The 20934-nt window shown below is 45.6% G+C and overlaps 1 protein-coding gene and 1 long non-coding RNA gene across 3 annotated transcripts in view; one reads left to right on the top strand and one right to left on the bottom strand.

The window, feature by feature from the left end:
* Positions 1–6532: 6532 nt before the first annotated feature.
* LOC140601448 (uncharacterized) lies at positions 6533–7594 on the bottom strand. 2 transcript variants are annotated; one of them, XR_012004440.1, is made up of 2 exons: positions 7460–7594; positions 6533–7129 (listed from the first exon to the last, which is right to left on the bottom strand). It is a non-coding gene; the product is annotated as an uncharacterized lncRNA (long non-coding RNA). The 2 variants fall into 2 exon arrangements; XR_012004439.1 differs by having other exon boundaries at positions 7309–7536.
* Positions 7595–7661: 67 nt separating this feature from the next.
* SNRNP200 (small nuclear ribonucleoprotein U5 subunit 200) overlaps positions 7662–20934 on the top strand; it is a 32622-nt gene continuing 19349 nt past the window's right edge. The window contains exons 1-14 of the mRNA XM_072770355.1: positions 7662–7866; positions 8362–8525; positions 10245–10416; positions 11117–11309; positions 11784–11839; positions 14477–14575; positions 14935–15087; positions 15193–15292; positions 15448–15584; positions 16803–16886; positions 16981–17154; positions 17618–17755; positions 18000–18155; positions 18682–18852. Of these exons, the coding sequence (XP_072626456.1) occupies positions 7822–7866; positions 8362–8525; positions 10245–10416; positions 11117–11309; positions 11784–11839; positions 14477–14575; positions 14935–15087; positions 15193–15292; positions 15448–15584; positions 16803–16886; positions 16981–17154; positions 17618–17755; positions 18000–18155; positions 18682–18852 (1842 nt within the window). The 5' untranslated portion in view covers positions 7662–7821. The remainder of the gene's footprint in view (positions 7867–8361; positions 8526–10244; positions 10417–11116; positions 11310–11783; positions 11840–14476; positions 14576–14934; positions 15088–15192; positions 15293–15447; positions 15585–16802; positions 16887–16980; positions 17155–17617; positions 17756–17999; positions 18156–18681; positions 18853–20934) is intronic.

Here is a 20934-nt window from a genome sequence, read left to right as displayed (position 1 = left end):
AAGACTATGGAGAAAAGCAAGGGCCAGGCTAATCTAAAAATCAGGGACATGGGCAGCCCGGGTGGCTCAGCGGTTTAGCGCTGTCTTCAGCCCAGGGCCTGATCCTGGAGACTCGGGATCGAGTCCCATGTCGGGCTCCCTGTGTGGAGCCTGCTTCTCCCTCTGCCTTTGTCTCTGCCTCTCCCTCTTTCTGTGTCTCTCATGAATAAGTAAATAAAATTAAAAAAAAAAAATCAGGGACATGGTTATCTCTGGTGGGAAGAGGGGGAGAAAAGCAATTGGCGGGGACTCCCAGGGGGCTTCTGGGGTACTAGTGTGATAGGCACACGGTGTATGCTTTCTTTTCCTATTTCCTTGGCACATTGATCTCTGGCAGGAATTAGTATCCTGAGACTTCATTCAGGCTGCTCTCAGCTGCTGGCATCTGCTCCTGAGAAGGACTTACATTTGGCAATCTTCCTCTCACTGGGCCATCACAAGTGCATGACAAATACTGTGTCCATGCTGGTTGGCTTTTTAAAAAGTTGGCTGGATGCACAGTTAAGGCTATAGTGCCTCAGGAAAAAATGGGGCTTAGGATTTGGATTTCATCCCAGTTGGCAGTCTGGGGCTTGAGGAGATTAGTAGGCAGAAACTTGGTGCTGTCAAAAGGAAAGAAAATCAGAGTCCAGAGAGGAAGGTGTACAAGGGTGTAGGAAGAAGAAATACAGGTATGGCCTTTTGGTTCATTCTTTTTCTTTTTTCTTTCATTTATTTTTTTAAATTTTTATTTATTTATGATAGTCACACAGAGAGAGAGAGAGGCAGAGACATAGGCAGGGGGAGAAGCAGGCTCCATGCACCGGGAGCCCGACGTGGGTTCGATCCCAGGTCTCCAGGATCGCGCCCTGGGCCAAAGGCGGGCGCCAAACCGCTGCGCTACCCAGGGATCCCTCTTTCATTTATTTTAAAGCTTATTTATTTAAGTAATCTCTGCATGGGGAGGGACTCAAACTCACAACCCTGAGATCAAGAGTTGCATGCTCCCATCAACTGAGCCAGCCAGCTGCCCCTGGTTTTTCCTTTTTAAAACCTGTACTCTGCAATGGAAATTGGAGGGAAGGGATAGTAGAGAGGAGAAAGCCTAACAGAAGCTGCCTGGTACAAGTGGGAGACTCAGCTTGTTACAACAGGCTGTCCTACATCTGTGGCGGAAACCACCAGTTGCCTTGTTAGGAATGGATCCATCACAGAACCAGCATGAGCCATGCCTTGACATGGACAGCCTTTACAGGGAATCTATCTTACATATAGTTAGGACGTCATCTCTCAACAAGCATATGGCTACCTGCATTCCAAAATGACTTCTCAGTCACCTGCTGAGGTCACGTATGTAGCCTAACCATGTGGCCCCGACACACAACATTCTGGCACAGCCACCCAACCTACAGCTGTGCTACTGGATACGTCTAGTCCTGGCAAACTGTCACCTTCCATGTGAGGGCTAGAGTTTGTAGAAGAGCCAACGGCCATTCAGAACCAAGTTTGCTGGGGTGCCTGGGTGGCTCAGTGGATTAAGCATTAGCCTTCAGTTCAGGTCACGATCCCAGGGTTCTGAAATGGAGCCCCGCATTGGGCTTGCTGCTCAACAGTTTGCTTATCCTCCACCCCTCCCCACCCCACCCCCGCTGCTCATGCTTGCTCCATCTCTCTCACTCACTCTCTCAAATCTTTTTTTTTAAGAAGTTATTTATTCATGAGAGACACAGAGAGAGAGAGACATAGGCAGAGGGAGAAGCAGCCTCCCTGTAGGAAGCCTGATGCAGGACTCGATCTTAGCACCCCAGGATCACAACCTGAGCCAAAGGCAGACACTCAAGCACTGAGCCACCCAGGCATCCCTCAAATCTTAAAAATAAAGCACCAAGTCTGCTGGGTGGAAGGGCCACCAGGTAAGACCATTGATAAGAGAAAGCAAGGATATGACAGTGAGACAGTTTTCCTGTGTTTGAGTTGCAAACTGCCTCCAGACACAAAGTACTTCATAAATGCCTTTGAGAAATGCAGCTCTGCTGGACAGTCCTTTCAGTTTCCTTACTATTTCCTGGTGGAGCTGTAGGTGCGCAGCCCCCTAAAGGAAAACTATCTCCGGTTAGCAGCTGATGCACCTGAGGCATTAAGAACTGACCTAAGATTGCACAGCTGGGAAGGGGGAAGTGGGAGTCCAAACCCCAGCAGCCTGACACCAGAGTCCATGCTTTTTTTTTTTTTTTTTTTTTTTTTTTTGAGTCCATGCTTTTAATCACTGCGTCAGACTGCCTCTTGGTTAATACAAGGGCATTGCCTCCTGGGGTGAAGACCTGAAAGGGAGCAAAGCCTGTTTAGAATCATATACCAGATGAGGAGTTAGAAAATCAATGTTGTTACTACATGGTTAAATCTTACCTTTATGTGCATAGGTCTTGTTTGCTGGTGCAGCCCTGGAACCCAGTGTGATGTAAATGGCACAGACAAGGCAACAAAATTTTGCTAAATGAGGAAGTGAATGCATGGAGTAGTTCAAAAGTGTGCATGACTTGGTGAACTGATGTTCTAAGCAAATGAAGAGGGAACTAACATGTACTGAATCCCTTCTCCATGTAGAATATTGTGTTTACTGGAGTCTATTTATTTACATTTTATTTACTTAAATTGTATTTAAATTTATTTATTTGACTGGGAGAGAGAGAGAAAGAGCACAAGCAGGGAGAGTAGGAGAGGGAGGAGCAGACTCCCTGCTTCACAGGAAGCCCAATGCAGAGCTCGATTCCACGACCCCGAGATCATGACCTGAGCTACCCAGGAGCCCATGGAATCGTTCAATTTAGCTTCACTCGAACCCTGTAATGTTAATATTCAATCCTAGAGCATGAGGCATTTCACCACCTAGTATGCAAGTTACCAGGGGCTTTTTGATGACCCAGCACTCCTCTTCTCCAACCCTGAGAGTTCAAGCAACCTAATGGGTTCCTGGACACACCAAAGACAATCACCAAGTCCCTTTGAATTTTACTCACATTTCTAACATTCTGTTACCCCTGTCTGTGGTAATCCTATCAGGGACACCTAACCTCTTGCCGGCCTCCTTTTTTTTTTTTTTTTTTTTTTTTTTTTTTTTTTGCCGGCCTCCTTTAATAGCCTCCCAGCCCTCCTCCGTGTTTGGTCCTTCCTACACCTCACTCTCCCTCCTACACCTTACCCAGCACTATGAGAATCACTTTCCTCGTGCCCAGCTCTGTAAGGAAGCCCCTTACAAAGGATCTGGAATGAGACAGCCTGGCTTTGAGGCAGGCAAGGCCAGGCAAGTCAGTTACCTTCTCTGGGCCTCGATTTCTTCATTGGCAAAATGGGGGAAATATATTTGAGAGGGCTTTATGGGGATTAAATGAGACCAGGTACTAAAGTGGTACTTTGCAATGCTTCCTATGTGATAAATAGTAAGCTTTTGCTTAATCTAGATGTTAGTCCTTCTAACCAAACACCTGCTATAAAGCTGCAAAACACAACCAGCCCCCCTCCAACCAGAAGTCTGTATGGGTTTATATTATCTCCTAGAAAAAGGTAAAAACTTTTTACAATGGCATTTGTTTTCAAGAGATTCTAAATTATATCTATATTACATGTTCCATTCCTTACATTTGCTCTTCACTCAACTGAACTGAGTTTCTAACAGTTCCTAGGATATGTCTTTGTCTTCTCACCTTCATACTTTACTTTTTCCGTATTCCCTTGAAATATCTCCCACTCCTTGCCTCTACTGAAATCCTAGCCATCCTTTACAACTGTAAACTCCCTCATTTTCATCAATCAGAAGGGACTTTTCTCATCTCCCACAACGCCCCCTTGTGGCACTGATTGCATTCAGGGCCCCCCCCCCCTTTCTTAAGGAGCTAGTTTATTTTTTAAAATTTTTATTATTTTTAAAATATTTTATTTATTTATTCATGAGACACAGACAGAGAGAGAGAGAGAGAGAGAGAGAGAGAGAGAGAGGCAGAGACACAAGCAGAGGGAGAAGCAGGCTCCATGCAAGGAGCCTGATGCGGGACTTGATTCCGGGTCCCCAGGATCATGTCCTCGACTGAAGGTGGCGCTAAACCGCTGAGCCACTGGGGCTGCCCCAAGAGCTAGAAGTTTATTGAATACACTGCAGGAGGAGCGGATAGGACACAAAGGAGAGACTGTCTGCCAGAGACAGTGGTGGGGTGCTGTAGTTAAGGAAGAAAGGTGAGGGGATATGAGAACGTGTGGAATTTTCGTTTTTTGTTAACCCAGGTTTTTTTTATTAAAAAAATTTTTTTAAGGTTTATTTCTTTGAGAGAGAGCAAGTGAGCGAGTATGGTGGGGAGGGGCAGAGGGAAACAAGAGAGGAGTCTGCTCCCTGAGAGCTCTCTCTGGAAGCAGGGTGAGGGGTAAAGGGAGAGGGAGAGAATTTCAAGCTGACTCTGCATGGAGCACAGAGTCCAACTTGGGGCTCGATCTCAGGTCCCTGAGATCATGACCTGAGCCGAAACCAAGAGTTGGAAGCTTAACTGACTGAGCCACCCAGGCACCCCAACTCAGCTTTTTTTTTTTTTTTTTTTTTAAGATTTTATTTATTTATTCATGATAGTCACACAGAGAGAGACAGAGAGGCAGAGACACAGGCAGAGGGAGAAGCAGGCTCCATGCAGGGAGCCCAATGTGGGATTCGATCCCGGGTCTCCAGGATCGCGCCCCGGGCCAAAGGCAGGCGCCAAACCACTGCACCACCCAGGGATCCCCCAACTCAGCTTTTTAATTGCAGTACATCTCATTTCTCCTGCAAGACTATAACTTCTCAAGAGTTCTAACTGCATCTTGTTTTTCTCTGAGTCCCTAAAAGTGCTTACAAAGTTTACTGCATATGTAATATTTGAGAGGTTATTAAATGAAATGACAGGTCTTAAGGTACAGAAAAGCAGGGCCTAGGAGCCTGGGTAGCCCTGTGTTCTGGCCTGGCACTAGGGAATAGTGAATTCTGAATTTCTGGAGAGAGGCAGGACAATGGGGCATAGATAGACTGGAAGAAAGTTAAAGCTGAACCTGACTTGGTAACAAACATCCCCCACCAAGGGTCTATGCCTTGCATGGAGCCTGCTTCTCCCTCTGCCTGTGAGACTCTGCCTCTATGAATAAATAAATAAAACCTAAAAAAAAAAATAAAATGCATGAGTTGGGGTGCCTGGGTGGTTCATCGGTTGAGCATCTGCCTTCAGCTCAGGTCATGATCCCGGAATCCCGGGATCCAGCCCCAAGTTGAATGGGTCTTCCAGCTCAGTGTGGACTCTGCTTCTCCCTCTCCCTCCCCCACCTCCTGCTGTCTTGCCCACTCACTCTCTCTCAGATAAATAAAAGCTTTAAAAAATGTATGCATGGGGATTCCTGGGTGGCTCAGTGGTTTGGAGCCTGCCTTCGGCTCAGGGTGTGATCCTGGAGTCCCGGGATCAACTCCTGGAATCGAGTCCCACATCGGGCTCCCTGAATGGAGCCTGCTTCTCCCTCTGCCTGTGTCTCTGCCTCTCTCTCTGTGTCTCTCTCATGAATAAATAAATAAAATCTTTAAAAATAAATAAATAAAATAAAAAATGTATGATTCAATGGTTTTTAATCTGCATCCACAGTTGTGCACCTATCCCCATAATCTAATTCAAAAACATTTCCATCACCCCAAGAAAACTTGCTCCCATAAATAGTCCCTCCCCATTCCTTCTCTGCTTCACACATTTGCCCACAGTCCAGGCTTGACTGTGAACATAAGTCCTACTCCTGTAGAAAAGTAGAGCAGAATCCTTGAGATATTTTTCAGATTATTTTGTGTCAAGTGCATGAGCCACAGGATAGCTACAAAATAACAATCTTGAGGATTCAGATTTAAATCACCTTCAGTGAGCCCCTACCCTGAGTCAGGCAATTCACTGGGGCTTTTAAACACACTACCTGGAGTGGGGCACCTGGGTGGCTCAGTGGTTGAGCACCTGCCTTTGGCTCAGGGCGTGATCCCAAAGTCCCAGGATCGAGTCCCACATCGGGATCCTTGTATGGAGCCTGTTTCTCCCTCTGCCTATGTCTCTGCCTCTCTGTCTCTCATGAATAAATAAATAAAATATTAAAAAAAAAATAAACACACTACCTGGAGCACCTGGGTGGCTCAGTTGGTTAAGCATCTGCCTTCAGCTCAGGTCATGATCCCAGGGTCCTGGGATTGAGCCCCACATCAGGCTCCCTGCTCAGCTGGGGGCCTGCTTTTCCCTCTGCTGCTCCCCCTGCTTGTGCATGTGCACTCTCTCTCTCTAATAAATACATAAAATCTTGAGAGACACAGAGAGGCAGAGACATAGGCAGAGAGAGAAGCGGGCTCCATGCAGGGATCCCGATGCGGGACTCGATCCCGTAACTCCAGGATCACAACCTGACCCAATGGCAGATGCTCAACCATTGAGCCACCCAGGTGCCCCTAAATAAAATCTTAAAAAAAAATGTGCACACTACCTCATTTAATCACAACACACATAGGGGGTAAGTTTTATTACCTCAGTTTTAAGGATGACAAGATGACATTCACCCAGAGAGATCAGCTAGCTAGCTACCTCAAAAGTCACAAAGTCACTGAGGAGCAGAGCTGCTGTAAAGGACTCGACTGCCCCTTGGAAGGCCCAGTTAGGCAAAAACAGGTGGGGCCTGCAAACTACAGGCTTACAGTGGCCGGAGATGAGAAGACAGGAGCAGTGGGAGGAACACATGTATCCTCTAAGGGCGTCAAGGTGCTGATTAGCACTGGGCCAGTAAGCCACGTAGGAATGTGGGTCTCTCTCATGCGGCCAGCATTCTGATTTCTCCATAGAAGTCCAGATTTTTCCTGAACTATCCCAACTTGTAAATAAGGAGCCAACTGACAACCAACAAAATACCCCTGCGTCTTCCCTTTCATTCCTCTTCCAAAAGCGAACAGGCTCTGAGGTAACCATCCAGCTCTTCGTTGCCATTCCACAGGCGAGAACTGGTCAACTACGGGTGCGAAGACAGGGGCTTTGCCGCTGAGGAAGAAATCTTCCGGGAGCCGGTCCTGCCAAGAGGGCAGCTGCCAGGGGCTCTGCGAAGGAACGGGACAAGCATTTGGGTGCAAAGAGGGGGCCCCGGGCGGCCCAGAACGAGGGTCTTGTTGACACGCACGGTTCTGGAGGAGACAGTTTTCCTTCCATTATGTTATATGCAGAACTGAAACCCAACGTCAGATACTAGTAATTCACACCCCCCCACACACACACACACACTCAAACCGCTAGCTGGGTGCTTCAGTTCCCTCAACCAGAAAGGAGCTAATTAGCACCCGTCGCCAGCACAGCTCACAGGACGGTGGCCAGAGTCCGAAGAAGCGGGTAGAAAAGCGCTTGGGTTAGGATAAGGGGCCAAGCAGGCCTACGTATCGCTACGATGTGAAGGGTCCTGGAGGCCGAAGGCCGCACTACGAGGTAGGAAGCCTAGCGCCTGTGGCCCAGAAGTCGCGGGGGTGGGGGCGTGGCCGGAAGCCGAGTCCGCGGTCACCGGACTCGCGGCCCCGCCCACTCCGCCCAGAAGGCCGAAGGTAAGCGACGCTTTTACGTCGCCGGAGAAGCGCCCCCCCCACTTCCGGCGCGCGACCCGGAAGCGGAAGCGAGCTCGTCTCTTTCCCTCTCCGGTGCGCCCAACCTGCGTTGTCGCGGCCGGGAGCGAGCGGAGTGCGAGGGCTCTTGGTAGCGTGCTGTGCGGGGAGCTGAGCTCTGAGATCTCCGAGCGGCCGCGGCCATGGCGGATGTGACCGCCCGTAGCCTGCAGTACGAGTACAAGGCGGTGCGTGTGGACCCGGGGGAGAACACAGGCTGGGGAGCCTGCTGGGGAGCGGGAGGCGGAGGAGGGAGGTTTAGACTGAAGGCCTGCAGGTGAACCACTAAAGCGGAGAGGAAGCCAGATCCAGGCGAAGGTGGGAGTACAGGACGACATGAATAACCCCACTAGGGTCGAGGCGGGCGGGATGGGCTACGCTCTGCTAGGAGTGTTCGTTCTGTCCCTCGGCGCCATACCCGCCCCCTTCTGTGTCACCCCCAGCGTGCCAACACTTTTCCCGGGTGTTGGTTAACCAGCAAGGATGGTTCAGCTGATCGCTCTTCCTGCCTGTGCAGTTGTGTGCACTCTTTCATCTTAAGGAAATCCTCTTATTCCAGTTGCGCTTATCAGCACTTAGTCGCTCCAGTTCTTGCTAAGTTTGATATTATCAAGTGGCATTCCTGTGATGCAGGAAGTGGCCCTACTCGTGTCAGAGCTTTGATAACGTTGTGATCTTTTCAGAACTCGAATCTTGTCCTCCAAGCTGACCGCTCTCTCATTGACCGGACCCGCCGGGATGAACCCACGGGAGAGGTGCTGTCCCTGGTTGGGAAGTTGGAGGGCACCCGGATGGGAGATAAGGCTCAACGGACCAAACCACAGATGCAGGAAGAAAGAAGAGCCAAGTGAGTACAAAGGAGAAAATGATTTTTCTTGAGATCCAAAATCTATCTTTCCTTGAGCATTTGAGCAGCGTTTTTGCTGAAATGTCTGGTGCAAGATGAGACATTAGTGTTAGGGATGGGAAAAACAGAACATGAGATTTAAAAGGTTCTTTGGCCTCAAAAAGTGTACTGAAGTGAGAAAACAACCCCCTCCCCTTTTTAAAAGATTTTATTCATTTATTTGAGAGAGAGAGAGAGAGACACCACATGAGTGGAAAGAGGGACAGAGGGAGAGGGAGAAGCAGACTCTCCGCTGATCAGGGAGTCGGATGGGGGGCTCCATCCCAGGACACTGAGATCATGACTTGAGCAGAAGGCAGATGCCCAATTGACTGAGCCACCCAGGTGCCCAGAAAACAACTTTCATAAAGATCCTAGCGAGAGCAGAGGGAGAGGGACAAGCAGACTCCATGCTGAGCACAAAGCCAGCTCAGGGCTTGATATCAGGACTCTGAAATCATGACCTGAGACAAAATCAAGAGTTGGATGCTTAACCAACTGAGCCACCCAGACACCTGGAGAAAAGAATTTTTAGATCTTTTTCTAATGTATATGTGTCAGAGAGATTTTAATTTTCTCCACAGGATTTTCAAAACCCTTGCTATTCCCTGTCTCAGTAACTCTTTTTCTTCCATTACAAACTTCCCACTCCTACTTAATTATTACTCTGCTTTTGTCCACTTTGTACTTCAGTTGGTATGGAGTAACATTCGAGTAGTATGAAAGAGGGTTTTGTTTTGTTTTGTTTCCTTTTGGGGGCTATATTTTAAAATTTAGAAGATCATTGAACTTTACCTCATCTTTATATTTTGAAATCCCTGACATTTCTGTCTCTTTCTCTTCTCCCACAATGAAGTCCCAAAAATTTGTAGACCCAGGGTACCTGGTGGGTCAGTGGTTGAGTGTCTGCCTTTGGCTTAGGTCATGATCCCAGGGTTCTGGGATCAAGTCCCTCATCAGACTCCCCACTGGAAGCCTGCTTCTCCCTCTGCCTATGTCTCTGCCTCTCTCTCTCTGTCTCATGAATAAATAAATAAAATATTAAAAAAATTCATAGATCCAGTTTTGATTTTATATATATATATATATATATATATATATATATAATTTTTTTTTAAAGATTTCATTTTTAAGTAATCTCTGCACCCAACATGGGGCTTGAACCCGCAACCCCAAGATCAAGAGTCACATGCTCTATCAACTGAGCCAGCTAGGCACCCCTTGATTAGTTATATTTGAAATGAGTTAATATATCATTGGTTCTCCACTTTGCAGAGTAGGGCTTCCTTTCCAAGTTTGTTATTTGTTGGGAATCAATGGCTGTAGATTCTTTTGGAGTCTTAGTTTCTCTGGCTAGAAAAAGAAAATATGTGTGAGAGTGGCAACTCAAAATTTGATTATATAGTGTTGTCATGCTAAGTAAAAAGCGTTGTCCTTTTACAAACGAGTGAGGAGGCTGTCTTATTGCAACATTTAGAGCATCTAGTGAGAGAATCACAAAGGATTCCCTTCCTGTTACTGTGTTCCCATAAAGATGGCCATGTGGGAATTATTGAGGTACAGATTCATGTTTTTAAATATTATCTATGTACCATGAAGCGAGGAGAGGAGGGTAGGCTTGATTTAGTTTTGCCTTTTGAGGGAGTAGGTTTTGCCTCTTAAACATCATGTGTCCATTAGGCGAAGAAAGCGTGATGAGGACCGACATGACATTAATAAGATGAAGGGTTATACTCTGCTGTCTGAGGGCATCGATGAGATGGTGGGCATCATCTATAAGCCCAAGACTAAAGAGACCCGAGAGACCTATGAGGTGCTGCTCAGCTTCATCCAGGCTGCCCTTGGGGACCAGGTGAGGAAGCCAGAGGGTGAAGCTGTGTTTTGGGGACAGGAGAGAGTCACAACTGGGAGGTACCAGAAGAATCTTGTCCATGAATTTTCTTGTGTGGGCCATAGCAGTTTGTAGAAGTGGCTGTATTTACTGAACACTCAGGTGATGTGGAGTAGTGTTTTACATGCTTTCCCTTTCACTCCTTACATTAGCTCTATGACTAGGTATTGTTTTGTTCCTTTTCCATTTTACAGATGAGAGATATGAGGCAAAGAATAGATAAGTAATTTTCCCAAATCACAGAGGTAGTGTTTGGCATGGGCCACCATATGAGCCTGGGTGTTCTGTATCTGGAATCATAATCTTGACCATTACACATATGTGATTAGATTAAGGGCCTTTATGAGTATCAGAGGCTCTGGTGAGGACGAAGAATTACCTAAAGTTTGGTGGGCTAGAGGATCGCTGAGGAGTGTCTCTTGCCTGGAGAAGTGCACCAGACTGTTGTAGAAGACAGGTCCTACTTCCTAGGACGACCTGTCTAATCTTTAAAAACACATGGGTCTTCTTACAGTTGTGACGTTTTTTAGTTAATAGTAATGAAAATGATCAGAACCGGGTGTTCAGGTTTAAAGAAGTGTGGCTCTTTACATTGTATTGTTACATAAATCTGGCCAGTGATGTTCTGTGGCTTGTTCTAAATTTTTTTTTTTGCCACCAGCCCCGTGATATTCTTTGTGGGGCAGCTGATGAAGTTCTAGCTGTCCTCAAGAATGAAAAACTTCGAGACAAGGAAAGAAGAAAGGAGATTGACCTGCTGTTGGGTCAGACAGATGATACCAGATACCATGTGCTAGTGAACTTGGGCAAAAAGATCACAGACTATGGCGGAGATAAGGAAATCCAGAATATGGGTAACTGACGTCTTTATGTCCATATCATGTTAAATGGTTGCTTTTGATCTCTAAACTTGATCTTCAAGCCTCAGTCGTTAAGACTTCTCAATGTGTCCATGAGTTCCCATAACCTGTTTGGTGTTTGAGGAGTTGTGATCAATGCATCAGAGTCCTTGGATGACAGCAGCTATTTCTTATTCTTAAGACCTTTTGTATAGAAATCGGGGGAAAACTTGGGCAGAACCTGTGTGGGGCAGGGTTGGGGGGACAATCAGGTGGTTGAGCAAGGAGCACAGGACCGTGTCCAGGGTTGGCAGTTTGGAGAAGGCTTCAGCAATGGCAGTGCAGATGACTCGTGCGTTAATTGTCTTCGCCTGTGGGTCCTCAGACCATAGAACTATGCTCTATGTCAGGCAGTTGGGAAGGAATTACCTCCATAGTGCCTCATTTCACTAATTTACTTTTGTCTTTTTCTAATCCCTCTTGCTGCAGATGACAACATTGATGAGACATACGGTGTGAATGTTCAGTTTGAGTCTGATGAGGAGGTGGGTGATAAAGCAAACAGACCCAATCTATTTTTGTTTTTTGAAATTTTTAAGGTGAGGGGACCACTGTGGTGTAAAGAAACTGTCTAGCTTAGGCCAGATAAATTTTATGGTGTTGTACGGGTGTCAACCTTAGGGATAAATGTTATTTTGCTAAAAATTTGCTATGGTTATCTTTAGGGATTTATTTTTTATTTATTTATTTATTTTTTTATTTATTTATGATAGTCACACACAGAGAGAGAGAGAGGCAAAGACATAGGCAGAGGGAGAAGCAGGCTCCATGCACCGGGAGCCCGACATGGGATTCGATCCCGGGTCTCCAGGATCGCGCCCTGGGCCAAAGGCAGGCGCCAAACCGCTGCGCCACCCAGGGATCCCTATTTTTTTTTTAAATGATGTTTCGCGGGTGCTATACAACTGAATGCTTTTACATTCAGTGTGATATCTTTACCTTTTTTTTTTTTTAAGATTTTATTTATTCATGAGAGAGAGAGAGAGAGAGAGGCAGAGATACAGGCAGAGGGAGAAGCAGGCCCCATGCAGGCCCCCGATGCGGGACCGATCCCGGGACTCCAGGATCACGCCCTAAGTCAAAGGCAGATGCTCAACTGCTGAGCCACCCAGGCGTCTCTCTTTAGGGATTTATAAAGCAAATTTATACTTGTAAATGTAAACATATAATAATTTAAAACAATCCAAGTGGATCACCAAAAAGACAAAAAGTACAGTATCTACCTTCATCGATGGTGTATGCCACCATGTTTTACTGCATTTTATTTTATTTGTTTGTTTTGTTTTTTTTTACTGCATTTTAATTTTATTGTAAGAATTTTCCACTTTTTAGTACTCTCTCCTGTTGCCTCTTTCTTTCTTTCTTTCTTTCTTTCTTTCTTTCTTTCTTTCTTTCTTTCTTTCTTTCTTTCTTTCTTTCTTCCTTCCTTCCTTCCTTCCTTCCTTCCTTCCTTCCTTCCTTCCTTCCTTCCTTCCTTTCTTCCTTTCAATATTTTATTTATTTATTCATGAGAGACACACAGAGAGAGAGAGAGAGAGAGAGAGGCAGAGACACAGGCAAAGGGAGAAGCAGGCTCCATGCAGGGAGCCTGATGTGGGACTTGATCCCAGGACTCCAGGGTCATGCCCTGGGCCGAAGGCAGGCACTAAACCATCGAGCCACCCAGGGATCCCCTATCGCCAGTTTCAAAACATGCACATTTGCCCAAGAGAATGGGCATATTTTGTACATGGTTGTCTAAGTAATAGTTGCAGCAGCCACTGAGGTTTAGCACCTCACCAGAATTCTTGAATATAACTAAATAGGATGTGAAAATTTTTCAGAGTTGCCTTAGAGTTCTCAGTGGGTGAGTTTGGCTCAGGTAAAGTGTTGGCCTCGAAATCTCATATACTAAGACAGAAAGCAGGGGTAGCAAAAGACAGTCAGGGGAGAGACTCCTCCCTCCCCTCGCCCCCCCCCCCCCCCCAACTGGGAGCCTTGAGATCTGAGTTTCAGTCCTGTGTTTCAGGCAGGTCATTTTGCTTGTTTCTCTCATCTACTAAATAAGATGCCTGAAGTAGATAACTACTAAGCCGCTTTCTGCAGTGGAGTTAATAGGATTTTTTTTTAAGATTTATTTATTTTATAGAGGGAGAGGGGGAGAGAATCTCAAGCAGACCCCACACTGAGCAAGGAACCTGACACAGGGCTCAATCCCAAGACCCCGAGAGTTGGACAGCTGATTGACTGCACCAGCTGGGTGCCCCAATAGGATTTTTTTTTTAAGAGTTTCTTTTTACATAATCTCTGCACCCACTAAGGGGTTGAATTGGGAGATCAAGAGTTGCATGCTCTACCCACTGAGCCAGCCAGATGCTCCAGGTTTGTTGCTACTTTAAATCATAAAATCCTGTTAATTAGGGGTGGCCTGGCTGGCTCAGTCGATAGAGCATTTGACTCTTGATCTTGAAGTTGTAGTTTGAGCCCCACGTTGGGTGCAGATTACTTAAAAATAAAATATTAAAAAAAAAAGGCACCAAACTATAGAAGAGTGCTTTGCTTATAGCATTCATTTATTTATCCAGTGCTTACTAATTAAATACCTATTTGTAATAATGACCCTGTGCTAAGTCTTTTTTTTTTTTTTTTTTTTTTTTTTTTTTTCCTGTGCTAAGTCTTGATACAGTGTGAGTGAATGTGTGAGTAGAGACAGTGGAAAGCAAGCTAAGTGGTATCTATATCTCTGGATCACCATGTGTTTTCCCAAACAGGGTTTCTGTATTGCTCTTCTCTCCTGCTAGCTGATAGCTCTATTTCATCATTTATCGATTGTACACATATGAGAGAGACTGTGATCCAGTTGGTTGTCATTGTGGCAGCCTAAGAGGAGAAGCAGAAGAGAGAGTAAAAGCATCTAATGAATACTTGCCAAGTGGACTTAGAGTAATGAGGTCATTTATTACATGTACTCTGGATCTGTTGGTCTCCCTATCACCAGTACCAATAAGCTATTGGTCTCCCCACCACCAGTACCAGAGCCATTGCTCTAACCATGGAACTAATTTTAAGGGACTCGGGAGAGGTTCTCTGTTGATGTTAGGATCACCTCCAAATCATGAGCTGGGGTTGGGTTGTTTCTGTAGGAAGGTGATGAAGATGTCTATGGGGAAGTTCGAGAAGAGGCATCTGATGATGACATGGAAGGGGATGAGGCTGTTGTGCGCTGCACTCTTTCGGCTAATGTAAGTACAGCTTGTTCTCGCCCATTGCTGCAAGGCTAGGGGATTTCTGGGTGTAGCATTTGTTTTCTCCTGCATAGGTCCTGTTGCATATTACTGAGCTGGCCTTTAATAGGAGTCATTAGACATTCAGCGTCTTGATTTTCTTAAGATTTCAATCACTCATTTTCCTTCCCAAAGGCATGCGTTGAAATGTTAGTTTGGTATGCTCCTGAATTTATTATAAGGGTTTTTTAAATTCTGGAAAGTCCTCAAAGACTGGTAGACTCTGGTGGCAAGAGGAACTCTGTTGCAGGGTGATGAGTAAGCAGTTGGGGCCAATGGAGATGTGGCGTAAGCTAAGTACCTGGTTACTTCTGTAGCTTGTGGCCTCAGGGGAACTGATGAGTTCCAAGAAGAAGGATTTGCACCCTCGGGATATTGATGCATTTTGGCTACAGCGGCAGCTCAGTCGATTCTATGATGATGCCATTGTGTCACAGAAGAAGGCAGATGAAGTGTTGGAGATTCTGAAGGTATGGCCAAGATGTTTTGTGTTCATCATATGTATCTTAGCAGTGGGGACAGCGTATGAAGCAGATGGCTGCATCCTTAATCATGGCATTACCTTCTCTCTGTAGACAGCCAGTGATGATCGGGAATGTGAAAACCAGCTGGTTCTGCTCCTTGGTTTCAACACTTTCGATTTTATTAAAGTGTTGCGACAGCACAGGATGATGAGTGAGTATATAGTCCCTTTGGGAGCTCATTCGTGGTATATGTGCTTGCTTGTGTGATGGGGACTCTTATTTTTATAGCTTCAGTGCCTGTTTCAGTGAGCTTGCTTTCTACACAAACCCCTCCTTTTCATCTTCCCCTTCTTTTGCTGTTGTTAGTTTTATATTGCACCTTACTGGCCAGTGCACAGAGTGAGGCAGAAAAGGAAAGGATCATGGGAAAGATGGAAGCTGATCCAGAGCTCTCCAAGTTCCTCTACCAGCTCCATGAGACTGAGAAGGAGGATCTGATCCGGGTAAGGGCTGGGTTAGTTTATCTGTCTGATTCCCGAACTAGAATATTTGCTTTGGAAAAGAGACACCATTTGTAAGAGTATAGCGTTGAGGCACTTGGGTGGCTCAGTTGGTTGAGTGTCCGACTCTTGATTTCGGCTCAGGTCATGATCCCCAGATTCGTGAGATTGAGCTCCATGTCAGGCTCTAAACTGAGTGTGGCGTCTGCTTGGGATTCTCTTTCTTCCTTGTCCCTCTCCCACTCATGTGCACTCTTGCCCTTTCTTAAGAAAATTGTAGCATAAAGCTGAATTCATAGTAGAAGTGAAGGTTTGAAGAAGTAAAGTATTTCTCTGAATTCTTTGAGGTTTGTCCCTAGTACAGATTAGAGTTAACACACTCAGAGTGCTGTGGTCAAGAGACTGCTAGCCTGTTGCTGTCTTCAACAGCACCATGGGCCCATCACATGGGCCCTTGACACAATAAGTAATGGTATGTACTGAAAATGCAGGGATAGAACACATATGTTGGCTGAACATAGAACCTACACTTCTATCTTTAGGGTTAGCCCTTGGTGCTGAATTGTTGAACATCTACTTTTGAAATCCCTGTGCTATGCATTGTCCTCTTTCTTTTTTAAGAGGAAAGTTTTTTTTGTTTTTTTTTTTTTTTAAGATTTTATTCATTTGAAAGAATATGTATACATGTGGGGAGAGGGGCAGAGGGAGAAGGACAAGAGACTCCCTGCTGAGCGGGGAGCTTGATGCGGGCCCCTGTCTCAGGAACCTGAGACCACGACTTGACCCGAAGTCAGATGCCTGACTGAGCCACCCAGGTGCCCCTGCATTGCCCCTTTACTTTTTTTATTTTAATTAAAAAAATATTTATTTATTAATGAGAGACACAGAGAGAGAGGCAGAGACACAGGCAGAGGGAGAAGCAGGCTCCATGCAAGGAGCCCATTGTGGGGCTCGAACCTGGGAATCCGGGATCACGCCCTGATCCAAAGGCAAGCACTTAACTGCTGAGCCACTCAGGTGTCCCCGTTGTCCCTTTAAAACTGCTTGCTTCCATCATTCTGGTGGTCCCGATGGCAGATGTCTGAACATAAAGGACGGTCTTTCTAGTTTGGGACTTACTGGTCAGCACCCATGAGTCAAGCTTAGTTAAGCAGAGACCAAAAGGGACCAGAACCTTCAATGGTGATGGATTGTTATTCTTTGGGCCTTTCTCTGTTACAGGAGGAAAGGTCCCGGAGAGAGCGAGTGCGTCAGTCCCGGATGGACACAGACTTGGAAACCATGGATCTGGACCAGGGTGGAGAGGTAGGTCTTGGGTTCATTTCCAAGGTGGTGCTAGATGGAAAAAGCTCATTTGTTCACCTTGCTCACTTTGGGTTTTTGTTTTTCATACTCCTAGGCACTGGCTCCACGGCAGGTTCTGGACTTGGAGGACCTGGTTTTTACCCAGGGGAGCCACTTCATGGCCAATAAACGTTGTCAGCTTCCTGATGGGTCCTTCCGGCGCCAGCGCAAGGGCTATGAAGAGGTGCATGTGCCTGCTCTGAAGCCCAAGCCCTTTGGTTCCGAAGAAGTGAGTGAATTGCTTTTCTCCATTTTCTTTGTTTTCACTTCTCTTCCAGTTTGGATTTCAACCCATTGGCCAAAATGTGATCTTGCTTCATAGTTTTTCCCTGATGTGGAAGCTGTTTCAGAGTTTTCCCACTTTGTGAGCCTAGGGGACAGTGGAGAGTGACACAGGGAGGGTGCCAGGAAGTGCAGTCCTGGCTGTCCCACAAAAACAGCTTGCTCAAGGATGCTGCCAGCAGAATGTGAATGGCATTTTTCTCTCTCTCTCATTCATTCATTCATTCATTTTTAAAGATTTTATTTATTTATTCATGAGAGATACAGAAGGAGAGAGGCAGAGAGAGAAGCAGGCTCCATGCAGGTTGCCCAGTGCGGGACTCGATCCTGGAACTCCAGGATCATGCTCCGAGCTGAAGGCAGTCGCTCAACCGCTGAGCCACCCAGGCATCCTTGTTTCTCTCTTTTAGCAACTGCTTCCAGTGGAGAAGCTCCCGAAGTATGCCCAGGCTGGATTTGAGGGCTTCAAAACATTAAATCGGATCCAGAGTAAACTCTACCGTGCTGCTCTGGAGACAGATGAGAATCTGCTGCTGTGCGCCCCTACTGTAAGCACTGCCCTGGCTGCTTTGTTCTTGTGGAAAGTGGTGTATGTTTTTGATGGCAAGATTGTTCATCTTCACCCATATGCTACCCCCTGCCCCCCCACCGGAGTTCTTTCTTTGATGGAAGAGATGTTAAATGGTAGGATATCCTACCATCCCAGGACATGCTCTAGTGTCTGTTTTGGTGATAAGCCTGTGGTAGTGAGGGCGGGTAAGCAGACCTTCTCATCCTCAACTTCTGTCTTAGGGTGCAGGTAAGACCAACGTGGCCCTGATGTGCATGCTCCGAGAGATAGGGAAGCACATTAACATGGATGGCACCATCAACGTGGATGACTTCAAGATTATCTACATTGCTCCCATGCGGTCTCTAGTGCAGGAGATGGTGGGCAGTTTTGGAAAGGTAAGGGGTAGAGAGATACTGGGAGTGGGGGTTAGATCATTCCTGGGATGCCTCATCCAGTGGTTTTCTTCCACTTCAAGGTGGAACTTGACCCGAGTTCAGAGTGTTACTGGAGCAAGAATGTCTTGCACCTGTCTTGGACTTTTACAAGGATTTAGCATCTTTTTTTAATTCTTTCCATAGCAGTATTCTGTAGTTGTAATAATTGATGTTATTGAAGAATTTATGAAACACTCACAAGATGTGGTTGATAATAGATCTGGTGGTATTATTCCAGGTCCTGTTATCTACAGGTTTCCATTCCCCCTTGTGTGCAGAAGTCCCAGACATCCTCTGTCTGCTTCATTTGCCTTAGTGTGAACTTGATTTGTTTTAGATATATGCGCTTGTATGATCAATCTAATTCGTTTGATATTTCTCTGTTGGGTTGATACCTCCTTCCAGTATCCTACTCTGAGACTTCCCAAAGTGCGATAGCAAGGCCCCTTTGCAGTGTTTTTGATTGACCTGCCTCTCCTTCACCTAGCGCCTGGCCACCTATGGCATCACTGTTGCAGAATTGACTGGTGACCACCAGCTGTGCAAGGAGGAGATCAGCGCCACTCAGATCATCGTTTGCACCCCCGAGAAGTGGGACATCATTACCCGCAAGGGTGGGGAGCGCACATACACCCAGCTTGTACGGCTTATCATTCTGGTGAGCAGGGAGTACTTGGGGACATAGAGGCCAGGCCTGGTTGAGAAGGGTTTGCTGGAATTTTTGTTTGTTTTTTTTAAAGATTTATTTATTAGAGAGCAAGTGATGGGAGGAGGGGGGTGTTGGGGGTGAGTTGGGGGGAGGCAGGGGGCAGATGGAGAGAATCCATACTCTCTTCACTGAGTGTGGAGCCTGCCATGGGGCCTGATCTCACCACATTCCCTGAGATCATGACCTGAGCCATCCACATGCCCCTGGTTTGCTGGCTTTTATTGGTGACCATTTTTTCAGTGCTTTCCTCCAGTCACTAGCCTGTATAATGACAGCCGTTATCAGCATTGCTGTAATCATTAAATGAGAAAATGCATCTAATTGAAATAGTTCTGAGGAGGTGCATGGTGTTTGCCACGTTCCTTGCTCTTCATAGCTTTTTTTTTTTTTTTATCTGAAATATTTTAAAACAAATGTAAACAGACATAACTAATTGTGTCTTCCCAGGACATTAAAGGGCTTCATAAATAAATAATCCATTCTCAGACAGAGTGAGTTAAGGAATCAGGATATTGTGTTCCATACATGCAGAAGCACCCAGGCAAAAATGACTTTGAGTCTGAGTGTAGTTTCTTTAAGTTGTCTAGAGAACAGGACGGAGGTCTTGTACGTAGATTTTCAATATCCTAGAGCAGGAGTTGGCAATCTGCAGCTACTGGTTTTGGACTATAGCCATACCCATTTATTTATGTATGGTTTACAGTTGCTTTTGTGCTGCAGTTACAGAAGTAAGTACAGTGGACTCTTGAACAACACAGGCTTGAACTCCATGGGTCCACTTATATATGGATTTAAAAAAAAATAAATATAGTGCCATACTGTAAACGTGTTATTCATACTTTTTTTTTTTTTTTAAGATTTTATTTATTCATTCATGAGAGACACAGAGAGAGAGGCAGAGACACAGGCAGAGGGAGAAGCAGGCTCCATGCAGGGAGCCTGACATGGGACTCGATCCCAGGTCTCCAGGATTTGCCCTAGGCTGAAGGCGGCATTAAACCTCTGAGCCACTGGAGCTGCCCATATTTATACTTTTATACTTCTAATAACATTATTTTAGTTTATTGTAAGAATACAAGTATATAAAATGTATATGGAATGTGTGTTCGCCAACTGTTTATGTTATTGTAAGACTTCTGGTAAAGAGTAGGCTATTTGTAGTTAAGTTTTGGGAGAATTGAAGTTATAAGCAGATTCTCGACTATGTAGGACACCCCTAACTCCTGCATTGTACAGGGGTCAGTTTTATTTGTAGCAGAGACTGTATGGCTTACAATCCTAAAATACTGATTGTCTGCCCCCCCCCCTTTTTTTTAAGGTTTATTTACTCAAGAGAGACACAGAGGGGGCAGAGACATAGGAAGAGGGAGAAGCAGGCTCCCTGCAGGGAGTCTGATGCAGGACTTGATCCTAGGACCTTGGGATCACAACCTGAGCCAAAGGCTGAACCACTGAGCTACCCAGGTGTCCCTGATTGGCCCTTTATGAAGTTTGTCAACCCCCGCTTTGGAGCCTCACTATTCAAAGTCTTTAATAAGTGCAGAGTCCCTGGCCCCATCCCACACCTACTGAAATATAATCTTTTTATTGATTTATTTTAAGATATTAATTAATTGATTTATTGAGAAAGAGTGTGAGCCAGGGGAGGGGCAGAGGGAGAGAGAGAGAATCTCAGACTCCACGCTGAGTGCAGAGCCCCACGTTGGGCTTGATTTCTGGACCCTGAGCTCATGACCTGAGCTGGAATCAAGAATTTGGTGCTTAACTAAACTACTCAGGTACCCCACAATCTGCTTTTTAGTAAGATCCCATGCTGCATACTGAAATTTAAGAAGCATTACCTTAGGATATGCGAGCTCATCATTTGATTCATGATATCTTTTGCAAGTACAAAGTAGTAAGGATAACTGCCCAGAGGTGAAACCTTCTTTGATATAAATATGATCTGCTTAGAAGCTTCATTTTTAGTAAAGAAATGTCTTTTTTTTTTTTTTTAAGATTTTATTTATTCATGAGAGACATAGAGGCAAA

Source organism: Canis lupus, chromosome 12 (genome assembly GCF_048164855.1).
Source record: "Canis lupus baileyi chromosome 12, mCanLup2.hap1, whole genome shotgun sequence".
In the NCBI taxonomy this organism is placed as follows: domain Eukaryota; kingdom Metazoa; phylum Chordata; class Mammalia; order Carnivora; family Canidae; genus Canis; species Canis lupus.
This window is presented reverse-complemented; position numbering and strand designations above follow the sequence as displayed.